This window comes from Cynocephalus volans, chromosome 8, assembly GCF_027409185.1.
Source record: "Cynocephalus volans isolate mCynVol1 chromosome 8, mCynVol1.pri, whole genome shotgun sequence".
Lineage (NCBI taxonomy): Eukaryota > Metazoa > Chordata > Mammalia > Dermoptera > Cynocephalidae > Cynocephalus > Cynocephalus volans.
The window spans coordinates 13,104,255-13,130,347 of NC_084467.1; the positions used below are offsets into that span (position 1 = coordinate 13,104,255).

Genomic DNA, 26,093 nt, shown 5'->3' on the forward strand with positions numbered 1-26,093 from the left:
AGAGGAGAGTGTGTCTCTCTGCTCTCTCTGCTTCCACCATATTGCAATGTGAGACCCCTGGGTCACTGTTGCCACCACCAGATGGACTTTGGACTTCCCAGCCTCAGAAACTGTAAGCGAAAATTTCGTTTTCTTTATAAATCACCCAGTTCCAGGTATTTTGTTATAAGCAACAGAAATGGACTAATACACCCACTAAGGAGGCATGGGATGGAACTTGGGGTGAGAACTGCTCTTCTTGAAGCTACAGTCTCAGAACTGCCAGGGGCCCCCTTGCTGGCTGCTGGCTGGTGTACCCTGAGCTCATTGTACCCATGTCTGCCTCGGGGGTTATAAAGCACACACTGGGTTCTCACATCGAGGAGCCTGCGGTTCTGTTGGGAGGTAAAGAAACTCACAAGGGAAATGCTAATGAACACAGAGGCTTGGAATGGGAGAATGTGTGTACTTTTGTGTAGGTTCCAGGAGCATACCGTGAGGATCTGCGAGGCCCGGGGTGGTCAGGGAAGAAGCAGGGCTGAGCCGAATCTCACGCATCGGAACAAGTGCCTTCTGCAGCACTTCCCAGGCTTGCTGTTCTTCCCAGGTCGGTACCTGAGGGCACAGAGATGTTCGAGGTCTATGGGTCCCCTGGCGTGGACGTCTACATCTCTCCCAACTTGGAAAGGAGCCGGGAGCGAGCAGACACCAGGCGGTGGCACTTTGATGAGAGCTCAGAGATCATCGTGGTCATGAACTCCCCTAGCAACGACCTCAATGACAGTCATGTGAGCTGGTCCCCTGGTCTGGGGGTGGGGATGGGGGGGAGGCAGTGATCAACCTCCAGGAGGGCCCAACATCCTCTCTTTCTCCAGAGTGCAGAGTAACATGTGAGTACATGCCTGGCCCTGGAGCCAGACTGCTGGGGTCCGAATCCCGGCTCTGCAACTTATAGGGACAAACTGTGTGTCCTTGGGCAAGTCACATCACCCCTCTGAGCCTCTGTTTGCCCATCTGTAAAATGGGGATAAGTGTAACACCTTCCTCCTCGTGTTATTGGGGGGAACACGAGCCAGCATTTGTTCCTTCTCTTGCTTCCCAAGACCCCTTGTGGAGGGAGGAGCTGTTCCAGTTTTGCTGTGTTGGGCCTCAGTTTCCCCATCTGTAGGCCAAGGGTTGATTAGGTGGTCTCTGGCACTATGAATGAAGGAGAGAAAGGAAGGATGACGGAGGGACACCCCTGCCTGGGGACACCCCCTTCCTAGGTGACATTTTTCCAAGGTGCCTTGCTTTTTCCTAATCCACTCTCTTCCTGACCCATTTTGCAAGGTAGGGGGACATTTATTTATTTATTTATTTTTATTTTTATTTTTAAATTTATTTATTTATTTATTTATTTATTTATTTTTAAATTCTATTTTGTCGATATACATTGTAGCTGATTAATGCTCCCCATCACCAAAACCTCCCTCCCTTCTCCCTCCCCCCCTCCCCCCCAACAATGTCCTTTCTGTTTGCTTGTTGTATCAACTTCAAATAATTGTGGTTGTTATATCTTCTTCCCCCCCCCCCCCGGTTTGTGTGTGTGTATGTGTGTGTGTGAATTTATATATTAATGTTTAGCTCCCTCCAATAAGTGAGAACATGTGGTATTTCTCTTTCTGTGCCTGACTTGTTTCACTTAATATAAAAACTGCCATTTGCAACAACATGGATGGACCTTGGTAGGGGGACATTTAAAACATGGAATAAATGGGTGGCCTTTGAGCTTGGCAGAGGTGATGCCTTCTTGAAGGCTGACAGACCAAGACTCAGCTTGTGGGAGTAGCAGGTTCCCACTCGATGACAGGAATGACGTTTCGGAAACCCGCCCTTTAAGGAGCACAGGCCATATGCCATCTGGCCCTCCCAACAGCCCCAAGAGGCAGGGGACTGATCCCCATGTCACAGGTGGGGCAGCTGAGATTCAGAGTAACTGTTGAGAGTAACTGAGACCCACAGCTAATGGGCAAGAGAGCTAGAATTCAGCACAGATCTGCATGACACCTGGGGACAGGCTCCTGCCATCACCCTACCTCTGTTCCCACCCACGTATCTGAATTGAGCCTCTCCATTGAGCTCTGTGAGGCCTGGGGGGCAGGACTCAATGAATTCATTTTATAGACAAGGAAACTGAGACCAAGAAGGGACGTGGCTTACCTGAAGTCACGTGATCCAGTGAGTAGCAGAGTGGGGGAGGGTCGGAACAGAGTCCCCAGGGCAGGGCAAGAGGACCAGTCTTGAGGGACCCCTCCTAGGTGCTCTGCCAAACTGGGAGCTGTGTGGGTGGCTCCCCACCCTGAGTTCCTTGGCCCCAGTGGCCACTGGGATTGAAGAAAGTCAGAATGTGCCCCCCCCCAACTTTGGCCATGACCCTGGTAATTGTATGTCTGAGGTGAGTACCATAGCCGAGGCTTGATACACGGGGGTCAGCAGCTGCAGGATTTAGGGGCTCACAGGACTGAGGGGTGAATGGCTTTTGCAAGATCCTGACCCTCTGGCTGAGATGAGGACATCAGAGCCAGAGTTGAGGGATCTGCATCAGGAGGGAATATCCCAGGGGACGTCCAAGGGGGACTCTGATGTGTCTGCCTCCAGCCGCTTTATCATCATCACCATCTTCAGCCTCACCCTTTAACAGTTATTGGGTGCTCTCTGCATGCAGGCACCATGCTGAGCATGCCACAGGCATTACCCCTTCAATCCTCACAGCCTATCATCGATCCTATGGGGTAGGAACTATTATTATCCCCACTTTACAGTTAAGGAAATTGAGACCCAGAGAAGATCAGTAACTTTTCCCAGGATATCCACAAGTTGTGGACCCAGAATCTGAGCCCAGGATGTCTGACTCCAGAGCTCTGCACTTAACCTTCACGAGAGGCTGATAACATCCTACTGATAACAATAGCTGGAATTTCTTGGGCACTTCCTATGGGCTCAGTCTTTCACACATATTGTTTTTAAGCTGCACTACAATCCTCTGAGGTAGGGACCTGTATGGGCCCCATTTTGCAGATGAGAAAACTGAGGCAACTCAGAGAGGTGAAGGGCCTTGGCCAGGGTCACAGAGGCCAGAGGTGCCAAGCTCAAGCCCAGGCCTGTCTGAATCCCACAGATAAGAACGTTGGCTTGGAGAATGTCCCTAAACCCTGCCCAATCCAATCTCATTTTACAAATGGCAAAACTGAGACCCAAAGGGGAACAGGGCCTTGGCAAAATCACACAGTAGGTTGTTGGCAGGACTGGGACCCAGGTCTCCATAGAATCTCACAAATAGTTCCCATTTTACAGATGGGGCAACAGAGGCATGGAAAAGTAAACAGCACATAGAAGGCTAAAGGAAGAGCCGGGTTGGTGCACAGGCATTCCTGAGACTCCCTCTCCACCTCACCAGATCCCCCAAGTCCTACCTTTTGGGGTGGGGGCTCTTGGCTACAGCCAGCATGACTCTGGGCCTATCTCTCCTCAGGTTCAGATTTTCTACCACTCCAGCTGTGAGTCTTTGCCCCTGGCCTATGCAGTGCTCTATCTCACCTGTGTTGGTAAGTTGGGGGCCATGCTGAGGTTGTGGCCAAGGGGCCCCAGCCAAGGTCAGGGGTGGTGGTGAGAAATGACACTGAACAAGGGTCTTAAAAAATTAATGTTATTTTAAAAATTAAAGTAAAATGTGCACATTTAAAAAAATTCAAACAGTTCAAAAATGTACACAAAACCTCCCTCCCCGCAACCCAAGACTTCCAGTTCCCCAAATCCAGAATCCTTCTAGAAATATGCTGTGCTTATACAAGCAGAACCACATATACCTGATATCTCCCTTTTTGTAAACAAATGGAAGCATACAATAGACATGGAACTGAACCTTGCTTTTCACTCCTTAAATTTTTTCTAATAATTGTCCACACGTTGGTATATAAACTCCATGCAAGATGAGTCAGATGTCAGAATTATCAGACAGGGAGTGTAAAGTAACCATGATTGATATATTAAAGGCTTTAGAAGAAAAGGTGGACAACATACATGAACGGATGGGGAATTTCAGTAGAGATGAATACTATAATGCTCAACATCACTCAGCATCCGGGAAATGCAAATCAAAACCACATTGAGATACCATCTAACCCCAGTTAGGATGGCTAAAATCCAAAAGACTCTGAACGATAAATGCTGGCGAGGTTGCAGAGAAAAAGGAACTCTCATACATTGTTGGTGGGACTGCAAAATGGTGCAGCCTCTATGGAAAATGGCATGGAGGTTCCTCAAACAACTGCAGATAGATCTACCATACGACCCAGCTATCCCACTGTTGGGAATATACCCAGAGGAATGGAAATCATCAAGTCGAAGGTATACCTGTTCCCCAATGTTCATCGCAGCACTCTTTACAATAGCCAAGAGTTGGAACCAGTCCAAATGTCCATCATCAGATGAGTGGATACGGAAAATGTGGTACATCTACACAATGGAATACTACTCAGCTATAAAAACGAATGAAATACTGCCATTTGCAACAACATGGATGGACCTCGAGAGAATTATATTAAGTGAAACAAGTCAGGCACAGAAAGAGAAATACCACACGTTCTCACTTATTTGAGGGAGCTAAAAATTAATATATAAATTCACACACACACACACACACAAAAACGGGGGGGGAAGAAGATATAACAACCACAATTACTTGAAGTTGATACGACAAGCAAACAGAAAGGACATTGTTGGGGGGGAGGGGGGGAGGGAGAAGGGAGGGAGGTTTTGGTGATGGGGAGCAATAACCAGCCACAACGTATATCGACAAAATAAAATTTAAAAAAAAAAAAATGAAAGGAAGACTGCTCTGAACTTTAGCTAATGACCTATATTAAAAGGCCCTAGCTCTGCATGGAAAGATTGATGACTGGATGTTTATTTCAGTGTTGTAAGTTACAATAAAATGTTGAAGATAAAAAAAAAAAAGAGAGAGATGAATACTATAAGAAAGAGGAAAATGTAAGCGCTAGAAATAAAAATCATAGAAACAGAGATGAGAAATGCTGTTGATAGTTTCATCAACAGACTCAAAATAGTTGAAGAAAGAATTGGTGAACTTGAAGATTGGTCAAAAGAAGTTACCAAAACTGAAACAGAAAGAGAGAGAGAAGAAAAAGGTGAAACAAACAAACAAAATAGTGATCCAAGAGTTCTGGGAAGTATCAGATGGCCTAAACTCAATAAAATCTCCATCAAAATCCCAACGTGGATTTTTAATAGAATTTTGGAGAGCTGATCTAATACTCACATGGAAGAGAAAAAGGCAAGAATAGCCAAGACAATTTTGAGAAAGAACAAGGTGAAGGGATTCACAGTCCCAGATATCAAGACTCTTTTTCAAGCTATAGTACTTGAGGCAGTATGAAATTGGTGCAAGGTTAAATATACAGACCAGTGGAACAAGTAGAGAACCCGGAGACAGACTCACGCTTATGTGGTTATCACATGGGAACAAATGAACTTGGATCCCTACCTCACACCATACTCAAAAATAAATTTCTGGTGGGTTAAAAATCTGAAGGTGAAAATAAAAATATTAAAGCTTTTAGGAAATAATATCTTTGTAACCCCAAAGTAGCAAATGTTTTCTTTAACAAGGAAAAACAAATACACAGACAATAAGGGGGAAGATTGATAAATTAGACTGTATTAACATTTACAGCTTCTACACAACAGAGGACAAGTAAAAAGTCAAACTCTAGATTGGCAGAAAAAACTTGCAATGTATATAGCTCATTTGGTGCATATAGAACATGGAGAACACTGATCAATAAGAAAAAGACAAACAAATGAATAGAAATGGGCAAAAATACGAATAAGCAACTCACAGAAGAAAAAGCCCCAGTGATCAAAATCCAAATAAGAAGATGCTTCACTGACTTAGTGCTGCCAAGGACGTGGAGCTGGGGAACTCCTTACGTAGGAGTGAATGGGAGTTTGCATTGCTACAGCAAGAAAACTGAGAATGCTTTATCTGTAGGAGGCATTTGTAGAAGCAGAACTTCTGGGTTATAGATCACCTCTATTTTAAATTTTCATAGACATCGCCTAATTGCTCTGCAGAAAGACCATACCATTATGTTTGCCTGCCAACGGCATGTGGGAGTGCCTCGCCAACACTGTGCATTGTCAACTTTTTCCGTTATGCCAATCTGAGAGGTCGGCATCTCACTGTTGCTTTAATTTGCCTTTCTTTAGTTAGCAGTGCGGTTGGGCATTCACCCTCCATGCCCCCAGCGTCTTCCCCCACATGTTCATTGGCAAATACACAGAAAAGTACATAAAGCTTTATATATATATACACATACACACACATTAATGAAAAATTACAAAGCCAACACTGGCACAGTCATCGCCCATGTCAAGAAATAGAACAAGACCAGCAGCCCACAGCCCCCCAACCCCATGCCCCTCTCTGATCATAACTCCCTCCATCCCCTACAGGTGACCACTGTCTTGTGATGAGTATTTCCTTGCTTTTCCTTATGGTTTTATCACCTGAATGTGCATACCCAAATAACACAGCCTAGTTTTATCTGTCTTTGATTTTCTATGGCTGGAATCATATCATACATCCTCTTTTATGTTGGGCTGCTTTTTCCCCACATTACGTTTGTGAGGTTTATCCATTTGCTGCACGGTGTTTGGGTATCTTTGCACGTGTTTAAGAATCATTTCAAATTCATTCTTTCTTCCTCCCTTCCACCCTTCCTCCCTCCTTCAGTCCTTCCCTCTCTCTTTCTTCACTAAGAACCAAGAGGACTTTTTTCAGCGCAGAAAGATTGATTCTGACCCCTTGAATGCTCCATTTGTATTGTGAGATCTCCCCAGCTTCCAGGGAGAAAACATTAAGACAGTGGGGTGGGGGTAGGACCTGGGGGTGTGAGCATCTAATGGAGCTGAGGCTCGGAGAGGCCACACAGCTGGATTCACAGCCACGTGTCTGTCTTTGACACCAAAGTCCAGGCTCGCCGCCCCATCCCAAGGAGATGAAGGAGCTTCATACAGATCAAGAATGTCCTGGGCGACCCCGGCTCTGTGCAGGGGGTGCCCCAGACAGGATCGATGTAGGGATGCAGAGGAGGGAGGGGTCAGGGAAGGCTTCCCGCAGGGGACAGCCTTTGGCCTGGGCCTTTGCTCTGACCCTGCTTCCGCCCTAAGGCCTCTCTCCCCAGCCCCATCTGGAGGGAGGCTCCGGATGCCCGCACCCCTGGATTGTGCCTTCTTGGAAATGACTTACATTTGCCCAGCCCCAGACAGGCCCTCAGATCAGGCTCCTGGGAACCTGGTGGTTACTTCTGCACTGCCTCCCCCTTGCAGACATCGCTCTGGACTGTGACCTGAACTGTGAGGGCAGGCAGGACAGGAACTTTGTGGACAAGGTAGGTATCTCTGCCTTGGCACAGAAAGGGGAGTGGGGTTTGGAGCTGCTGTAGATGGGATTAAGAGGGGCGAGGTCTTTACAGGTATCTCTTTCCTCCCAGCTGATTCTGAGGTCACTGGGGCCAAACGGGAACCTGGCATGACTGGGAACCTCCTTTCAGAAGGAGGAAAATTATCACCATGAATTATCAGGCATGGATGTGCTTCGCCCTGGGCTAGTCCTTTGTTGGGGGAAAGGACTTATAATCTCGGACAGGGGTTGGCAAACTTTCCACAAAAGCCAGATAATAAATATTTTAGGCTTTGTGGGCCATACTGTCTCTGTTGCTGCTGCTCAATTCTGCCCTTGTAGTGTGGAAGCAGCCACAGTCAATACATAAACTGATGGATGAGACTGTGTTCCAATAAAACTTTATCGACAAAAACAGATCGTGGGTGTGAGTTGGTTCGTAGGCCCTGATGTGCTGACCCCCTGATCTAGGTGAAAAGGGGAATCTGCCAAGTATGAAACTATTAAAGAACTATGGACTTTGGGCCTTCAGAGCAGGAGGGAGGGCATTCCAGGTGGAGGAAACAGCAGGCGCAAAGGCAAGGAGGCAGGACGGAGGAGCGTGTGGCCTGAGGCGCATGGGTGCAATCAGGAAGCTGCCCCTCGAGAAAGAGGACATTGGCTGGAGGCACATCATAGACAGCTCCGTGCCTTGGACTTGGTGGTGCTGGCAGTAGGGAACCATCGCTGTTTCTTGAGCAGGAGGTGTTTCAATGAAAGTGAACGGAGTAGGGTGAAGGGTTAGGAGGCCGGTCAGGAGGTTGCTGGGGAGGGAAGCGCAGGTCTGGTCTGAGCCCCCATCACCAGCTGTGTTTTGCCATCGGCAGCGGCAGTGGGTCTGGGGGCCCAGTGGGTATGGAGCCATCTTACTGGTGAACTGTGACCGGGATGATCTGAGCTGCGATGACCAAGACAACTGTGACCAGCATGTGCGCTGCCTGCAAGGTGAGGGGGCTGGGGCAGCCCAGGTCCCTGGGTGTCCAGGGTCACTGTTCAGTTACCCTACTGGAGTTCCAACACATGGGCAGGGCTCTGAAGGCAGAGCTCAGGGCCAGAGTTCCAGCCTCCAGACATACCTTGTTGTTTCTCAAAACCTATCTCCGATTGGCCGCTGCCCCTCCTCAGTGTCCCCAGTGCCAGCGGGCACTCCCATACGGGGGCAGAAACTCTGGAAATGAGCTGCCTCACCATTCTGTTCCTCCAGGGGAGCGGAGGGAGCTAACACTGTCTGAGCACCTACCGTGTGCCAGGCCCTTTCCCCCAATTCTCATTTAATCATCCAAATGGGAGGGTATCCTCACCCCAATTTAGCGATGAGGATACTGAAGCTCAGAGGTCAGGAGGCTCCCCAAAGTCGCACAGCCAGTCTGTGGCTGATTCAAGGCTTCCTCTTCCAACCCCAAATCTGGGCCTCCTCCTGCTGCGCCTCTGGCCTGCGTTTCTGTGACGTCCCCCCCCACTTCTACTAAGTCCATCTGCACCACAGATGACAGCCCTGTGAAGAATGAGCAGCTGTACCTGGGGGATGTGGCACAGGAGATGCTCACGGCCACCTTGCAAAGGGGACACAATTTGGAGATAGGAGCACTGAGGCTCTGGAAGGGAGGGGCTTGCCCATTGTCACAGCGAGCGAAGCTGGGACAGAGACTAGACCCCTCACCTGCGTGACACCCGGGTGGCCTTCGCACTCCACACACGCCTCTCGAGCCCCTGTCACGTGGTAGGCACTGGGAGGGCCCCTCCACGCCTCATGTTTCTCTGGCAGATGAGGAAACATGAGCCTAGGAAGCAGCTCAACCTGTCACGCACGTGCTTTTGTCTTTGTGCTTAGCTCTAGATGGTTTCTGGTGTGTTCACAGAGCTGGGGCTGGGAGACCCAGGTCTCGATACCAACTGCTGTGGGCAGGGGACTGGGCTGGACGAGGAAGAGGTGCCAGGACTCCTCTGAGTCACCGCCCCTCTGTCTGGCTTCACAGACCTGGAAGACATGTCTGTCATGGTCCTGCGGACCCAGGGCCCCGCGGCTTTCTTTGATGACCACAAACTTGTCCTCCACACCTCCAGCTATGATGCCAAGCGGACACAGGTCTTCCATGCCTGCGGTGAGTTCATGCCATCCCCCGTAGCAGCCTGCACCCCGCAGCCAGATGCCCAGCCGGGGAGCCTGGCTCCCTGCCTTGGGCCCCTGGGTAGGCCCTCCTTGGGCTCCGGGAGATGCCTTGGGGGTCACAGTAAGAACAGTCAGAGGTGGGAGCTTCAGAACTGATCCGCTGGTGTCCCCAGCACAGCACCTGGCCTGAGGTCTTTTATTGCATGAATGAATTTGAAAAATATATTTTAAGGATGTTTAGAAATTCTTATTATCAAAAATTTTAAATATGCACAAAGTCGTGAACCCCTGTACACCTATCACTCAGATTCAACAGTTATTAGTGTTTTATCTGTCTTCCTCTTTATCTACCCTTTCTGTTTGCTGCAGTATTATAAGGCCAATCCCAGACACCATGGATTTTACCCCCACATGATTCAGTTAGCTTCTCCCCCCCCCAAAAAATATGGCCATCATTTTACTTTGCCACAATGTCATAATTGCCACAAATACAAATAAGCATCTAAATACCTTTGAAAAATGAAATCATATGCAAGTGATAAAATACTCTTCTTATTGAAACATAGTTGATTGTATGTATCTGGTGGGTACAGTGATGAATATCAATACTCGTATGCAACATGTGATGCTCAAATCAGGATAATTAGTATATTCAACCTTTCACATTGTAATTATTTTTGTTTCCCTTTAGCAATTTAAGATGCTCATTTTTAAAATGACCAAACAATACAGAAGTATAGAAAGCAAAACATGAGAATCCTCTACCCCTACACCTAAATCTGACTGTGAAAAACATGTTCACTATCAACAATTTAGTACATGTTCTTCCTGAGTTTTTCTACATGCACTCAAGTGTGTGTGTGTGTGTGTGTGTGTGTGTGTGTACACGTTCTGCTTTCTGACCTGTTTCTTTCACTGGATAATATATCCTACACATCTTTCTGTGTATTTATTTAGCTCTGCTTTATTCTTTTCCGCAGCTGCATAATATTCCAAGGCTCGAAGGTGTTGGAACTTATCTGGTTCCCTGAACATACAGTTGTTTATGGTGTTTTGATTTTACAATGACATCAGTTCCTTGAAGGCAGAGAGCTTGCTCACAGCTGTATCCCGAGTCCAGAACCATGCCCCGCAGGTGCACTGTCGGTGCTCAGTAAATATTAGTTCGGTGAATGAAGAGCCAGAGAATACTCTTGTACAGATATTTATGTAAATGTACACATGTATTTTTGTAGGAAAGATATCTAGAAGTGGAGCTGGTGGGTTAGGAGTAAACATTACTTTGTTGGATGCCACCCAATTGCCCTCCAAAAAGGCTTGCACCCCAGTCTTGGAAAGGAATGCCCTCTTCCCAGCCGTGCCCACACTGGCTATTACACAGCCTTCTCTCCTTTGCCAGTGGGAGGTGGGAGGGAGAGTTGTCAGACTTGCAATTTTTGGTGAAACTATGCAGCTCTCCCTGCACCCCTCATGCTCCCTGGGCCTGCCTGGGATTCACAGCCACCCCTCCGCTCCCCTCCCAGGTCCGGAAGACTCGTGTGAGGCTTACAGGCACGTGCTTGGCCAGGACAAGGTGTCATACGAGGTATCCCGTTTCCATGGGGACGAAGAGCGTTTCTTCGTGGAAGGCCTCTCCTTCCCCGATGCTGGCTTCACGGGGCTTGTCTCCTTCCACGTCACTCTGCTGGACGACTCCAACGAGGTAGGGAGTGACCAGGGCAGAGAGGATCAAAAAGGGCTCCATTCCTGGTAGACATGGCACTGCTGGTGTGAAAGACCCCAGACTCTGGATCACTCCAGAAACTAAAAGACACAGAGAAGCAAGGAGCTTTCCTAAGGACCACGGTGGTGGAACCAGAGCTCCCTCCCAGAACCCTGGACTCCACATCCAGTGCTCTTTCCCTTCCGGCCCTCCCCTGCAGGATTTCTCCCAATCCCCGATCTTCACCGACACCGTGGTGTTCCGCGTGGCACCCTGGATCATGACGCCCAGCACCCTGCTGCCCCTGGAGGTGTATGTGTGCCGGTGAGTCTAGGGGCAGTGGGTGGCTCCTCTGGCCTCAGGCCCTGTTCCTGTCCTTAGCCGCTCTCCCCGGGCTTGTCCACAGGGTGCAGAACAACACGTGTTTTGTGGATGCGGTGGCAAAGCTGGCCAGGAAGGCAGGCTGCAAGCTGACCATCTGCCCACAGGCCGAGAACCGTAATGACCGCTGGATCCAGGTAACCGTGGCCACTGGGCAGGGCCAGCCAGGACACCATCCTGGAGGGAGGGGCTGGCCTGCCCTAATCACGGGACTGCCAAGAAATATCCAGGAGGGCCTGGGTGCTCCCCAGGGTACCTACTGCTCTTTCTGGTTCAAGACCTAGAGACTTCTCTCCAGAACTTTCTGGAGACCCAGGCACACACTGATGCTGGATTCAATGACCATTCGCCCACCAGATCTAGGCTAGGCACTGGGCTGGGCCTGAAGGGGATGGCAGACGTGCGGGGCACACACTCCCTGCCCTCTATAGCCGAGACCAGTGGTTCTCAACAAGAGGTGATTTTGTTCCCTAAGGGACATTTGGAAGTATCTGGAGATGTTCATGGTTGTCACACTGGGGCTGGTGGTGCTACCGACCTCTAGTGGGTAGAGTCCAGGGATGCCACTAAGCCTCCTACAAGGCACAGGACTAACCCTCACAACAAGGAATGTTCCAGTCCAGCAGGTCAGTAGTACTGAGTCTGAGGAGCCCCAGTGTGCATGACTGGGACAAAAATCCCTACTCCTGCAATCTAAGATGTAGTGGGGGTGCAGCAAAGCACCAACAGGGTTTGGAGGAGACGGCATCACCTCTGCCAGGGGATCAGTGAAGACCTCCGGGAGGAAGGGCATCTGAGCTGGGCCAGATACAGCAGATGGGTGGGGTGGGTAATATCTCCTGCCCTCTATCAAGTGTTTGCCGTAGGCCATGCGTAGTGTTGCTTCATCTCCTGACACCCCCCTGCAATTACCCCCGTAATTATTAAGGAGCTCTCAGGGAAGCACAGGCCTAGACCACAGAGCTGGTCAGGGCAGTGCTGGGACTCAGGCTCCCCACCCCCAGGCTGCACAGGATGGGGGTCCTGACAGAGGACCAGCATGTGCCAAGGCCCAGAGAGGGGAGGCATGAGAGAGAGCGAAGCTCATGTGTTGTCTTGGGCCAGGGCAATGGTTCTGTGAAGGGCAAGAGTTGCGGTGGGGAGCCTTGAATGCCAAACTAGGGAGCTTTTGTTTCAGTGGGAGGCTAGTCCAGTGAGGGGGGTCGGAGCAGGACTCTGGAGTGAGATGGGCTGGGTTTGGGTCCTGGCTGTGCTGCTGACTAGCTGTGTGCCCTTGGACAAACAATTAGATCTTTCAGTTCCCCATTTTTCTCATCTGTCACATGGAGTAATTACAGAGCTTCTGCATAGGCGTGTTGTGAGGATTCATGGAGCTAATATCTATAAAGAGCTAAGGGCAGGGCCAGCGATGCTGGGCCATCTTTGCCTCCAGAGCCAGAGGGGTCAGGACTGACCTAGGCACATTTATGGGTCTGAGGATGAGGCACATTTGTACCCCCTGGGGTACCCCTGTCCCTGTTTAGCTGTCAACACCTTATGACATGTGTAGGCCACAGGTGCTGGCTGGTGCCCAGCAGCTTTGGCCAACTTAGGCCACACCGAAGCCCTCTCTGTATCTACGCTGCCCTGGCACAGCACGGGGACACCTCCAAGGTCATGTCCATGTTCTCGTTTACTCCCAGCCTCTGTCTTGCTGTGTGACCCTAGGCAAGTGCATTCCTTCTCTGAGCCTCCAGCCCCCCCTCCAGTTAGCAGGACGGACTGTCCCGATTGCTGTCCTTTCCACCATCAAGGGCAAAACAGGCCTGAGCCAGAGAACTCACAGGAGGAACCCGCCCCAAAGTGCTCAGAGCTGAGCCAGCGGGGAGAGCTGTGGCCACAGCTCAGTGTCTCTCTCCTCATTTGCAGGATGAGATGGAGCTGGGCTACGTCCAGGCCCCACACAAGACCTTCCCGGTGGTCTTTGACTCCCCAAGAAACGGGGAGCTGCAGGACTTCCCTTACAAAAGAATCCTGGTGAGTGGTCCCAACCGCAGCCCAGCCCTGAGAGCCGAGGGCCACTATTTCGAGGGCCACGCCAGGGTGTGGAGTACAGGCGGCAGCACCAGGAACCTCATTGTTTGGGGTAAGGGTCTTTTAGGGTTGCCAGATAAAACACTGGAGATGCCCAGTTAAATTTGAATTTCAGATAAGCAACTAGTAACTTTCTGATATAAGTATGTCCCAAAATATTGCATGGGACGTACTTATACTAAAAGAAAAAAATTCTTGTTTATCTGAAATTCAGATTTAACTGGGCATCTAGTATTTTCGTTCACTAAATCTGGCAGCCCGGGATGGGAGTGGCAGGATGATGCAGCTGCTAGGAACGTGGGCTTGAGTCAGAACACCCCAGCAATGTCACTCACAGGCAGTGTGACGTTGTGTGAGTTGCTTCCCTTCTCTCAGCCTCACTATCCTCATCAGTAAAGATGATATGTTAGCCCCAGCCTCACAGGTGTTGGTGCAGCTTTTCATTGTCACCATGCCAGCACGCAGGGAGCATGCAGCACTGTTCGCTGGTGTGACTGTTGGTAATGAAAAGGATAACAGCGAAGATGATGGTGGCCGACCAGGACCCCTGGAGGAAAGAAGGGAGACCCGTTGGGTGCCATAGAGAACAGGAAACCCCTCTTACCCACCACTGGATCACACAGGTGTTAGGAGCTCTCGCCTGGCCCTCAATATTAAGTTCCTTCTGAAACATGACACTGGAGAGGTCCCCTTTTCCAGAGTGTAGACTGAGGCTCAGAGGGCCATCACCAGCCTCTGGGTTCCCAGGGACAGTCCACTTGGGCTGATAGTTGCCCTTGGGCTAGACTTGCCAGGAAGGCCGTGCAGGGTAAGGGGGTGGGTGGCTGTGACCTTGGGCTCCAGGTCTGATGGAGAGTGCAGGAGCAACCAGAGCCTTCCTGTGACCAGGGGGAATTACACTGTCCCGAAAGGCAACAGGGCAGAGGGTCCCAGTGTTCCCCAACTTTGGCTTTTATGTATGATAAAGTATTGACGAGGTCAGATCCCTGTCGTTGACTCAGTATTTCCATCTGAAGAAAGGGTAGCCACTCCCTCCCTGTCTCTAAGGAGCTCAGAACCCTGCAAGTTGGTTCAAAGTTTTTCTGGTGCCCCTGCCCCTGCCTGACTCAGTTTCCCCCACCAGGGTCCAGATTTTGGCTATGTGACTCGGGAACCACGAGACAGGTCTGTGAGCGGTCTGGACTCCTTCGGGAACCTGGAAGTCAGCCCCCCGGTGGTGGCTAATGGAAAAGAGTACCCCCTGGGGAGGATCCTGATTGGGGGCAACCTGCCCGGGTGAGAGAGGGCAGAAGGAGGACTTCCTGCGGGCGAGACTGTGGGTGGGGTCAGTGATGATCGTGGGGAGTGGGGAGGGACCGTGCCACCCTGGAAGAGAATCAGAAGGAAGGAGGGATGAAACTGTAGTCCTAGATGTGGTGGTGGCGGGGGGGCTGTTCACCAGACACTGTCCACATTACCTCGGAAAGTTTGGGAAGGCGGGAGCAAACAGTGACCTAAGAGATCACTCAGTCTAACCCTTTTATATTACAAGTGGGCCCAGGGAGAGTAAATGAGCCACACAGAAGGCAAATTTATGATTAGACTCGAATCTTCTGATTCTGAAAATAGGTAGATGATGTTAATAAAAGAGTCTATCAGTTAATAGTAATAGGGAAAAAAAAGTTTCAATTCTCAATAGTTCTGGGAGAAAATGCATTTAAGTCGAAGCTTGTTCATACTATGATGTAAATGACTACTATCAGATCTTTTCCTGAGTGCAGGAGAAGGGAGGCATAGAACATGAAAAGCATGATGTCAGTAACACAGAGTGAGAGTAGCAAATTATATGTTATTCAACATGTAACACAGGAGTGCTGATGGAAAGAAAAGAGTTATCTCGTAATGGTTATTTGCTATGGAATAGACGAAGACATTGAGCCAACCAAATTCAGCAAAGCTGTTGGAACAGACATGGAATCAAATGATAGATGACTCCAGAGGGGACTAACCGCCCTCAAATACATGATCCCGCAGAAGGAGGAAGTTTGGGCCATGCCATTAGCTACTTTTTCAGAAGGCAAAAAGAATGGTGTTTAAATTCATAATCATAAAATGCTGGGACTGTGAGGCCTCTCGGGGTGATCCTGTCACGTCTCTCCCCACTGAGTCCAGGAAGGTGAGGCTGCAGCAAGAGAGACGTAAGTTAAACTCAAGGAAGAACCGCCCAGCTATGGGGGACTGAATATGGCGGCAATATTGGTCTCGTGGGGAAATGTGAGAGCAGGGTCTGAGCATGGCTCTGATGTGCCTGGATAGTGAGACCTAGAGGGTCATTGCCCACATGTGATTGACCTGTTCTGAGGCTGCCTCATCCAGAACACACCTTGAGTGGAATTTTAAATACATGTTTATTGTCTTTCTTGCGTATGTTTTTTTAAAAAATCAGATATTGCAGAAACCTTAACATGGGATGATGTTGTCATCCCATTTATGCATGGTATTTTTTTTAAGTTAAGCACCTTTTTTTTTTAACCCCATGGGCCCCAGGTCGAGTGGCCGCAGGGTCACCCAGGTCGTGCGAGACTTCCTCCATGCCCAGAAGGTGCAACCCCCGGTGGAGCTCTTTGTGGATTGGTTGGCCGTGGGACACGTGGATGAGTTTCTGAGCTTTGTCCCTGCCCCCGATAGGAAGGTAAAGATGGGTGACATGCCTTTCCCTGGCACCTGGGGCAGAGGCTGCACTCTGGGGGCCACGCTGAGGCAAAGAGCTCAGCCAAGTCTGTTCTCTGCACACAGGGCTTCCGGATGCTCCTGGCCAGCCCGGGTGCTTGCTTCAAGCTCTTCCAGGAAAAGCGGAAGTGGGGCCACGGCAGGGCCCTCCTGTTCCAGGGAGTTGTTGGTGGGTAACATCACCGTGTCCTTCATCACAGCTTGCCTGCCCCGTCACCTAAATTAAGACACACCATGGCTTGAGGGAGGAATTGCAAATTTTAAAGCAGGGCTGTCCCCACAAACTTAGGACACCTTACCCCTGCCACAGCAGGCCTGCTTCACCAGCCACCACTGCCCGTGGCTGGGGCAGACTGGGGCAGGCAGCAGGGTGGTAGGCGTAGACAGAGTGAGGACGTGGCCGGCTTCTCGGGCATATGACCAGTGCTGTTGCACCAGGACCTCTGCTGAGACGGGCCTGGAGCTTGGGTTTAATGTTCTGCACTGTTCAGTCACTGTCTTGAAATGTGAGTAATTCGTGTTTTGTGAGTGAAGTCTGATGGATCACTGGAGCATCTCCTGGGGGCTTGGAGCCTCTGCTCATGAACAGTCCTGCCTCCCACCGCCTCCCTGCCTCCCTGGGATGGGTTCTCTGCAGCCCACTCCAGCCCCTCTGTAGGCTCCCTGCCAGGCCTCCCCCTCCCTGTCACTGTTCAGCGACGCTACAACACTCTGCCCCCAGCGGGACCCTGGCATGGGGAGGGTTGGGGTTGGGCGCACGTGCCCCTCAGCATCTCAGGATGGGTGTGGTGTCAGTTGCCCCCACTCTGCAGGGACACCCCTGCTCTGGCATCCAGCATCCAGGTACGGAGGCTGCAGTACCCTGGAGAGCACCCATTCCCACAGCTTGGGGTGGTGGCTGGTGGTTAGGAGAGATGCCTGCCTCGATAGGCCCACCCCACGCCAGGGCGCAGCACATGGGTTTCACGCTTGTATGCACGCGCCAAGTCGTGGGCGGGGCACCAGGGGCCTGCGAGGGTCTGCAATGCCTCACTTGTGTCCCCCAACCCCAGGAACGGTGACATCAGATAACAAAAACAAACAAACAAAAACTACCATAACAGGTAAAGAGAGAGACTGTGGAAGAAAGAAAGAGCTTTATATTTTAGTACCTTTAATGGTACTTTTTTCTGGTTTTTGAGCAAGGGGCCTGCATTTTCATTTTGTGCTGGAGGAATTCCTAGAGGGACAGCTGCCTGGGGCTGGAGTCGGCGGGCAAGCTTGCTGGAAAGGCAAATCCACTCCCTTTCCGTCCCCACCCAGACTGTGTGACTTCCAGAGGGTCCTTCTGCTCTTACTGGGACCCCTGGGGTCTCAGGGCAAAGATCCTTTGGTCTTGGATTGTGGGTTTTCTTGATCCTGTGGCCTAATGGGAGGCAGATTGTGCCCTGGAGCAAAACTGCTTCAGAGAGAAAAGCTTCTACGGAATTTGGAAGCTCCCAAATGTAATCACTTCCCAAGTCCCCTTGCTCTCTGCCTGCTAATGTTACCTTCTTCCCAACAGAATACTGGAGCCCCAGCGATAACGTGGAAGAAATACAGTCTTCCCCAACCCTGCTGCTCCCAAAGGGACCATGACTAGATGCCTTTAAACCTAGAAAACTAAACTAAAGACTAATCCTTAAAAACTCTCAAATCCTAATTGTGTAGCAGACAGAGGCAAAGGCCACTTCCATCTTCCCTGGGAGAACTGTGTTTACAGTGAGCGAGGCCAGGAATAGGTTGAGCAAGGTTATTCCAACCTGCCCAGCTGGGAGCGAGAGTGGGAGAATTCACAGACATCAGGCCACATGCAGCCACCCCACCCTGGAGAGCTGATGCACGAGGCAGTGGCCATGGCGTCATACAGACAGAGGCCAGTGCGCCTCATTAGGCACCTAGGTGTGCCAGGCCCCGTACTGTGTGCTTCATGGGTATTGTCCCATGTGATCCTAAAGGAAGCCGGTGTGCCAGGCCCTGTGCTGTGTGTTTCACGCGTATTATCCCATGTGATCCTAAAGGAAGCCGGTGAGGATGACCGTCATGCCTCTCAGTACCCAAGAATGCGAGGCTCAGAGAGAGGAAGTCACTGGCTCAGTGCCCTCAGCAGGAATGCAGTGGAGTGGACCCCAACTGTCTGCCTCCAACTGGGGTGGAGGGGACGTTGAACCTCCAGATGTGCAGGTGGCTCCAGGGAGCCCTTGCCTTTCCCTTGGTCAAGGCTTGAGGCCGTTCATGAGCACTGGGCATGGGTTTGAATCGCAACCCCTCACGTCCTAGCTGTACGTCCTTGGGCAAGTTATTCAACCTCTCCGAGCTTCCGTTTCCTGATCTGTAAAGTGGGGACAATAATGCATACCTTGTGGGGTTGCAGTGAGGGTTACGTGAGACGCTGGATGTAGAGCCCTTCACTCAGGGCCCACTCATGGTTAGTGCTTAACAAATGACAGCTGGGAAGATTGTGAGTGTTGACTCTAGCCTCCCTTTCCTGTTTCCATGGGCACCCCATCAGGCAGGCTGGAAGGCTGGATCTCTGGGAACCCTTTTGCTACGTAGTCACCTCCCAGAGGGCAGGGGCAGGGTCCCGTGGTGTCCAGCCAGTTCGCTGCTCAGCGAACCTATAAAGCCCGGCCCTGGCAGGTGGGTGTGCGGACAACTGACCCGGCTCCCCCACTAGCCAGCGGAAGAGGAGTCATCAGCCTGTGCCCTCGGGTGGTTGTAAATTTCCAGTTAAAGGCGTTACCACTTCCAGTGAACTCAAATAAAGATCTAAAGTTCATTGCACTGTGGCAACCAGACCTTCCCACTCCTCACACCCCCAGGCTTGCACAGTGGCCAGGACGAGCTCTGACAGGTGGTGCCTACGGGAAGCCCAGGAAAGTCAGAGGGCTGCTGACTCGGCAAGACCAGTAGCTGTGAACTTGGCCTCTGTTTGTCTGCTTCCCAGAGCAAGAGGCCCTCACGTTGGTGTTGCTCCTGCCCTGCCTCTATGTCTCTCTTTCTCCTTTACAGGCAATCAGCAGGTCGAGACCATCTCCATCAACCAGGTCCTCTCCAATGAAAACCTCATCAGCTTTAATAAGTTTGTGCAGGTACAAGGGCCGTGGGCTATGAGTGGAGGGTGGACAGGACTGGTGACAGAGATGGGAGACAGAAATCTGAAGCTCACAGTTCCTGAAAGCTCAGGTTGGAACAGACCCAGACAGAGGGACACCAACCCCTCCTTTGACCTGGGAGAAGTGAGGGGGACAAGCATTACAGGCAGAAGGAACAGCATAGTTGATGGCCCTGAGGTAGGACAAATGGGCCTGGCGTATTTGAGGACAAGCCAGGAGGCTGATGTGGAGTAAGAAGAGGCCAGATCACATCATGTGAGGCCTCGTAGGGCATTGCAAGAACTGTGGCTGTGACTCTGAGTGAGACTTGAGGCCACTAGGGGATTTCAGCAGAGGAGGGACCTAATCTGACTTATGCTTTAAAAGGATCTCTCTACTGCTGTGTTGAGAATATATTAATGTATCATGGGGTGGGGGTGACAGTAGGTCCCAGCAGGAAACACATGGCACCTCGAACTGGATAACTATGGAAAAGCTTAATAAAGGGAATATTTCCAAAGGCACAAGCAGGGTTTGAGGAAATCCACAAGGGTCCATGCAGTATCCCCAGGCTAGGAAGAGTGGGGGAGCTGTCACCTCCCCCAGACTTGAAGGAATGAGGGAAGGGAGCTGTTCATGGAACCTGGAGAGGCCACTATGAAAAGAGCCTGCGAGACAGGAGGTGTGACCTTCACGGCCAACCCACAGTGACCTGGCAGGGAGGGAGCTGGGGAGACCAATACCCCAACTGCCCTCTCCTCCTGCCCTGCCCCCAGTCTCCTACCAGTGCCCCCATTGGCTGAACCCAGCCCGGCGCCAGAGGGCACGGGAGCCTCCCAGGGCACAGAGCAGAGGAAAAGGGTATATAGAGAGTCCAGAAGGGCAAACAGAGAATTCCCAGCACAGGGATTGTGTGAGTCCAAATCCTCCAAGAAGCACATGCCAAGATGCAATAAACATGTCAGGATTTTATTAGGGAAAATGTCTTTGTGAGGAAATGGGGAGGACACAGAGAAGATGGGGAGAGGTGTCAGGCTGAGTCAGACCCCGAGTGAAAGAGAGAGGGAAGGAAGGTTGGCTGGGCGCATGCTGTGTTGCCAGGTGGTCTAAGGAGGGTTCACAAAGCTGTGGGGGACCTTGCAAGGCAAGGCCAGCTACGTTCAGAGATGGGTCTGCCTGGCTGTGCTTGTAGCCCTCAGCCAGGGGCTGGGAGCAGCCGTAGGAGGTATGGCCTCGGTTGCAGACCCAGGAAGGGGAGGCAAGAGCCCTTGGCCACTTACGCTCTGAAGCTAGAGGTCTTCCAGGAGTGCTCTCACGGCCGCCACGTGGAGCAATAGCAGGAGGAGGCACTGCAGCCAACCAGGCTGGAGGGGTGGCCTGCAGACCAGGTGGGAGCAGTGCAGGCGGTGGGAAGGGGGAAGACGGGGACAGATTTTAAATGTAGCGCCCACAGGACTTGCTGATGGTTGGATATGGAGTGGCAGGAGAGGAGACACGGAGGAGGACAGCAGGCCTTGTGACTCCAACAGCTGGGTGAACAGTGGTTACACGTATGAAGCTTAACAGTGGGCAAGGAGCAGGTTTGGGGGGGTAGAAATCAAGTTTATCTTTGGATACATCATGTTTGATGTGCCTAGTAGACACCCAAGTAAAGAAGCAAAGTAGGTGGTTGTTTATACTGACAAGTCTGAGCTCAGGAAAGAGACTGGGCTTTATAAGGAGGCGGGAGATATAAATTTGAGGGTTGTCAATGTATAGATAGTGCTTTGAACCATGAGAGTGAATGAGATTCCCTAAGGAGTAAGGGATCTAGAGAAGAGGATCAAGGATGGAACACTCTGGAACACTCTCATTTTAAGCCCATCTAATGGAATAGGACTACGGGGGGTGGGACACAGTACAGGTGTACTTTGACAAAGGGGCACAAAGGTAAGCTCGGTGTGGACAGTTGATCTATGGGCACTTGGGCATTCTGCCTTTCCCCAACCAGACTTGACCCCTTGGGTCCCCCCAACACATGGTGGCAAGGTCTCCTCCACTGCCTGTCCCCCTCACCCCCAGAGCTGCATCGACTGGAACCGGGAGGTGCTGAAGCGGGAGCTGGGCCTGACTGACCGTGACATCATCGACATCCCACAGCTATTCAAGACTGAGAAGAAAAAGGCGGTGGCCTTCTTCCCTGACTTGGTAAGACCACCACCCATGACTTAAGGTGTCATCAAATTAGGCTGCAAGCCTCCGGTTCCCAGAGGGACAGGACTTTTGATTGCAGTCATGTTTGGGATTGTGGTGGCTGGTAGGGGTGATGGGGAGAGTCGGGGTCTCATGGTGCCCAACAGAAAGGCTTCTAATTGCCTGACCACCATGGTCCCCATGGAGTGCTCACTGGCCAACCCCTGGCTCAAGGGCCACCAGGAGAGGGACTCACTTGACATTGGTGGAGTGAATGAATGATTGCATGAGGTCAGGTGTGCAAAGCACATGGCATAGGCTGGGAACTTGAGTGCCCATTCTCCTCCTTCCTCTCAGCTCGCGGCTGTCCATCCATCCCACATGTACTTAGGTGCCCTGTGGGAGATACTGAGGTGATTAAGGATGGTCCCTGCTCTCAAGGAGCTTCCAATCTAATCTGGTGAGGGGGAAAATCTTCACCTCTCTGAGGACACATCCCAGTGGTCTATTTTGTATGGTAAAATGATGTGACAGTTTAGAGGTGGGACAAAACACTTCGGAGTCCTAAGAAGCAGGACTGGAGATCCAAGAAGTCTTCGTGGAAGAGGTGGCCTTTGCTTGAGCCTTGAGGGCTTTGCCTCCGGTGATTCTAAAACTTGTGCTTGCATCTGAAACACCTGGACAGGTGGGGCCCCACCCAGGGGTCCTGATTCAGCAGGTCTCAGGTGGGGCCCAGGACACTGCTGCCCCTCTAACAAGCACCCATGTGGCGCCAGTGCTGCCTGCCCCAGGACCACAGTCTGAGCAGCACTGCTGGATGTCACCCAGCTCCCCATCCCCCCCTCCCCTGCCTTCCTCCCACAGCGGAACTCAACTCGCCCATCATCAGAGCCTTGTGGGGAGCCTGTGCACACCACCATTGCCTCATTTCCCTTCCCTTCTCTGGCTGACTTTTTGCTCCCCACTTGCAAAGCCTCTTATCATTCTCCACCTCTTCTCCATGTTTGAGGCAGCCTTGTAATTATGCATGTGCCCCCAGAAGCTTGTGCAATGGTTCGGGTTCTTGTGTTTGCAAGAAACAGAGGCCCACCTAAGCCAGCTTCAGCCAGAGGAAGATTTGATATAAGAGCATCGTGAAACCCGAGGGCAGGGACAGCTGCAGCGGGGCCTTGGGAGGGCCGGAACCATCTCTTGTGTCTCGGTCTGCATCATTCATTCTCTCTCTCTCCCTCCAGCTTGACTTCTTTTGCTGCTCTGTCCTTGGGGACAAATGTGAACATGACCATACATTATGGATACTGACACAGGCAGAGACTGAGTGGACTCTCCCAGTGTCAACTTCGAATTCCCTGGAGAGGGAATCTGAATGGTCCCTCATGGGTCAGCTGTCCACACTGGTCCAATCAACTATGGCCTAGGAGGTTGGGCTTCTATAGCACAAACACGGCAGCTGCTACAATCCACCAGTAAAGAGAGCTGCTGCCAGAGACAGTCGTCATAGTGAGGTCAGTAGATGCTCCCAAAGGCATCTGGCTGAACGGCTCCTACCAGCCCACGTTCCCCTCCCACTGCACAGGAAAGGGCGAGTAGCTGTTTTCGAGGCCGCCTAGAAGACAAAGCCAGGGCCTGCCAGGTAGAGTGCAGGTGCTGGGTGGGGCCCCCTGATGACGTGCTGCCTCCCCTTGCTCTGCAGGTGAACATGCTGGTGCTGGGGAAGTACCTGGGCATCCCCAAGCCCTTCGGGCCCATCATCAACGGCCGCTGCTGCCTGGAGGACAAGGTGCAGTCCTTGCTGGAGCCGCTGGGCCTCCACTGCAGCTTCATCGACGACTTCACCCCGTACCACATGCTGCACGGGGAGGTGCACTGTGGCACCAACGTGCGCCGGCAGCCCTTCTCCTTCAAGTGGTGGAACATGGTGCCCTGAGCCGCTCCCACCCACTGTCCTCCCCCCTGGCGTCGGGCATCAGCCACGGTGATGGAGACTGAGATAGGCCCATGAAAAAAAAAAGCATCAAGAGACCCCAGGGTTCCAGATGGATCACCAACAGTGACCCGTTCCTCTCAGAAGCCTTTTACCTAGAAGCGTCCATGCCTCACCTACCTACCCATTTGGTTCTCAGACTTGAATCCTCTTGGCCTCCCAAAAAGGAGCTCATTTCTTGTAACCTCTCATGTGGATCAACATGACCCATGGGGACTCCCCAAAACATCCCCTTCCACCCCCCCCCCATTTCTCCATTTGGAGGAAAATGCACGTTGGGGTCTAGAAACATCCATGCATCTCATCAGCCATCTGGGTCTGTGCATCCTAATGGAGGAAGGACTCATGATTCTGCTTTGGTCTGATTACCTCCCGCTCTGCAGGGAACAATCCTGAAGTCAGACCACTCTACACAGGACAGGAGAGATTCCACCTAAAGCCTCTGTATTAGTCTGTTTTTGTTACTTATAACAAAATACTTGGAACTGGGTAATTTATAAAGCAAATGAAATTTATTGCTTACAGTTTCTGAGGCTGGGAAGTCCAAAGTCCAACTGGTGGTCGTGACAGTGACCCAGAGGTCTCACATTGCAAGGTGGTGAAAGCAGAGAGAGCAAGAGAGAGAGAGAAAGACAGACCCCCCCCTCTTCTTTTAAAGCCTTCAGAACCACGCCCCTGGCCACCATTTTTAATCCGTTCACTACTGCACGGTCCTACAATCCAATCACCTCTTCAAGGCTCCCACCTTTCAATTACCATAATAGGATTTCCCACCCTCTTCACAGTCACAGTGGGGGCTGTTTCTAATACATAAAACGTGGGGGACACAATTCAAGCTTCAGTGAGTTTTGGGGGGACATAATTCAATCCACTACAGCCTCACCCATAGAAAAGGAGCTGGGGGATCTTTTACATCAAGGCAGGACCACCGTTTCCACTGCTGAGCTCCTGGCCAGATGTTGAATCCTGCCCAACATGAGCTTTCACGCAGTAGATGCTTCTAGATGCCTGTTGAAGGAATGATAGCTGTCTGTTAGCCTTATAAACTCCCTATCATCTGACATTCAGAAATCCGGCTTTGTCTACAATCCTCCTGGAGTTTCTTGGAAATGAAAGTATCTGGAGGCTTTTTGGATATTGGGAAGACTGGGCACAAGGGTGAAAAGTATCTTTCTTAATGTGCAAAGTTGACCCTGGTGATCCCACCTTCTGGAGAAAATTGCTTTGTTGGCCCTGGGACCTCTCTTTGCAGGAGGGGAGACCCATGGATGAATTGGTCCTAAGCCTCTGTTGACCTCTGGTCAGTGTTTCCACATCCTGCAGGGCTGCAGGAGAGGGGGCCTACAGCGGCCAGATCCACAGAGACAGTTCCAAAGGGACAATACTGGAAGTGAATGCCTCTGAGTGCAGGGCCGGAGGGGCGGGGGCAGTGTCTCAAGCGGTGTGGCAGCTACGTGTGTGTTTTGTATGGGTCCAGCTGTGTGTCCATCACTGGCTAATAAATCGACAGAGACACAAATGCGTTGGGTCTGATTTGGGCCCTCCTTGGGGCTTAGAATGAGACAGCAAGGGTTGAAGAGTTTTTGCAGCAAAAGCCTTCCCTTGCCTAGACTGTCAAGAATTTGGGGCTGACAAGCCCAAATTTTGGTGAGACTGTGAGGTGGTTCCATGTTGGCCACAGGGCTGCTACAGGTAGTTGTGTGATGTGGATGCATACAAAACAAGCCGGGGACAGCACACCAGGCTGCCAGGACCAGGGGCTGGGCTGGGCTGGAGGCCACTCTGTGGGCGGGTGGGCACGTGCGGAGCCCTGCTGCACGCCTTGACATCCTCCAAGGGAAGCCGAGGCAAGTGAGGATGCTGAGAAAATAATATTTTTTGAAAGGATTTGGGGTGGGGAATGTGACTCTCTAAAAGGCAAGTGCCTAAAATTAGGAGGACAGGGATGAGTTTCCAAGCAGGCTTTTCTCACCCCCGATGCCCTCAGACTGGCCACAGGGCTCTGGAGGGACCCAGCAGAAAGCGCTGGAAACCTCTTGCCTCTCAAGTTTGCCTCCTGGGCTCCAGGTTGTGGGGGACAGGGGGTGGGGACAACAGGGCAAAGAGAAACCTCACCCCAAGGCAGAGGGAAAGCAAAATCTGAAAATGGTATCCACCATCCACACAGCCAAGAGCACGGTCAGCGTGTGACTTTCCTGTGGCTGCTGTAACAAATCACCACAAACCTAGTGGCTGAAAACAACACGGATTTTTTTTTTTTATCTTACAGTTTGGAGGTCAGAAATCTGACATGTGTCTCCCTGAGCTAAAGTCAACGTATCAGGAGGGCTGGTTCCTCTGGAGGCTGTAAAGGAGAATCTGCTTCCTTG

At 51.2% G+C, this 26,093-nt stretch overlaps 1 protein-coding gene across 1 annotated transcript in view; it reads left to right on the forward strand.

Moving 5' to 3' along the window:
- Positions 1–23,667, forward strand: part of PADI3 (peptidyl arginine deiminase 3) — a 33,524-nt gene extending 9,857 nt beyond the window's left edge. Inside the window, exons 2-16 of the mRNA XM_063106329.1 lie at positions 587–767; positions 3,491–3,563; positions 7,369–7,430; positions 8,308–8,425; positions 9,457–9,582; positions 11,114–11,292; positions 11,513–11,616; positions 11,699–11,810; positions 13,582–13,689; positions 14,870–15,021; positions 16,273–16,417; positions 16,522–16,624; positions 19,486–19,565; positions 21,630–21,755; positions 23,434–23,667. Of these exons, the coding sequence (XP_062962399.1) occupies positions 587–767; positions 3,491–3,563; positions 7,369–7,430; positions 8,308–8,425; positions 9,457–9,582; positions 11,114–11,292; positions 11,513–11,616; positions 11,699–11,810; positions 13,582–13,689; positions 14,870–15,021; positions 16,273–16,417; positions 16,522–16,624; positions 19,486–19,565; positions 21,630–21,755; positions 23,434–23,667 (1,903 nt within the window). The remainder of the gene's footprint in view (positions 1–586; positions 768–3,490; positions 3,564–7,368; positions 7,431–8,307; positions 8,426–9,456; positions 9,583–11,113; positions 11,293–11,512; positions 11,617–11,698; positions 11,811–13,581; positions 13,690–14,869; positions 15,022–16,272; positions 16,418–16,521; positions 16,625–19,485; positions 19,566–21,629; positions 21,756–23,433) is intronic.
- The last annotated feature ends 2,426 nt before the right edge of the window (positions 23,668–26,093 follow it).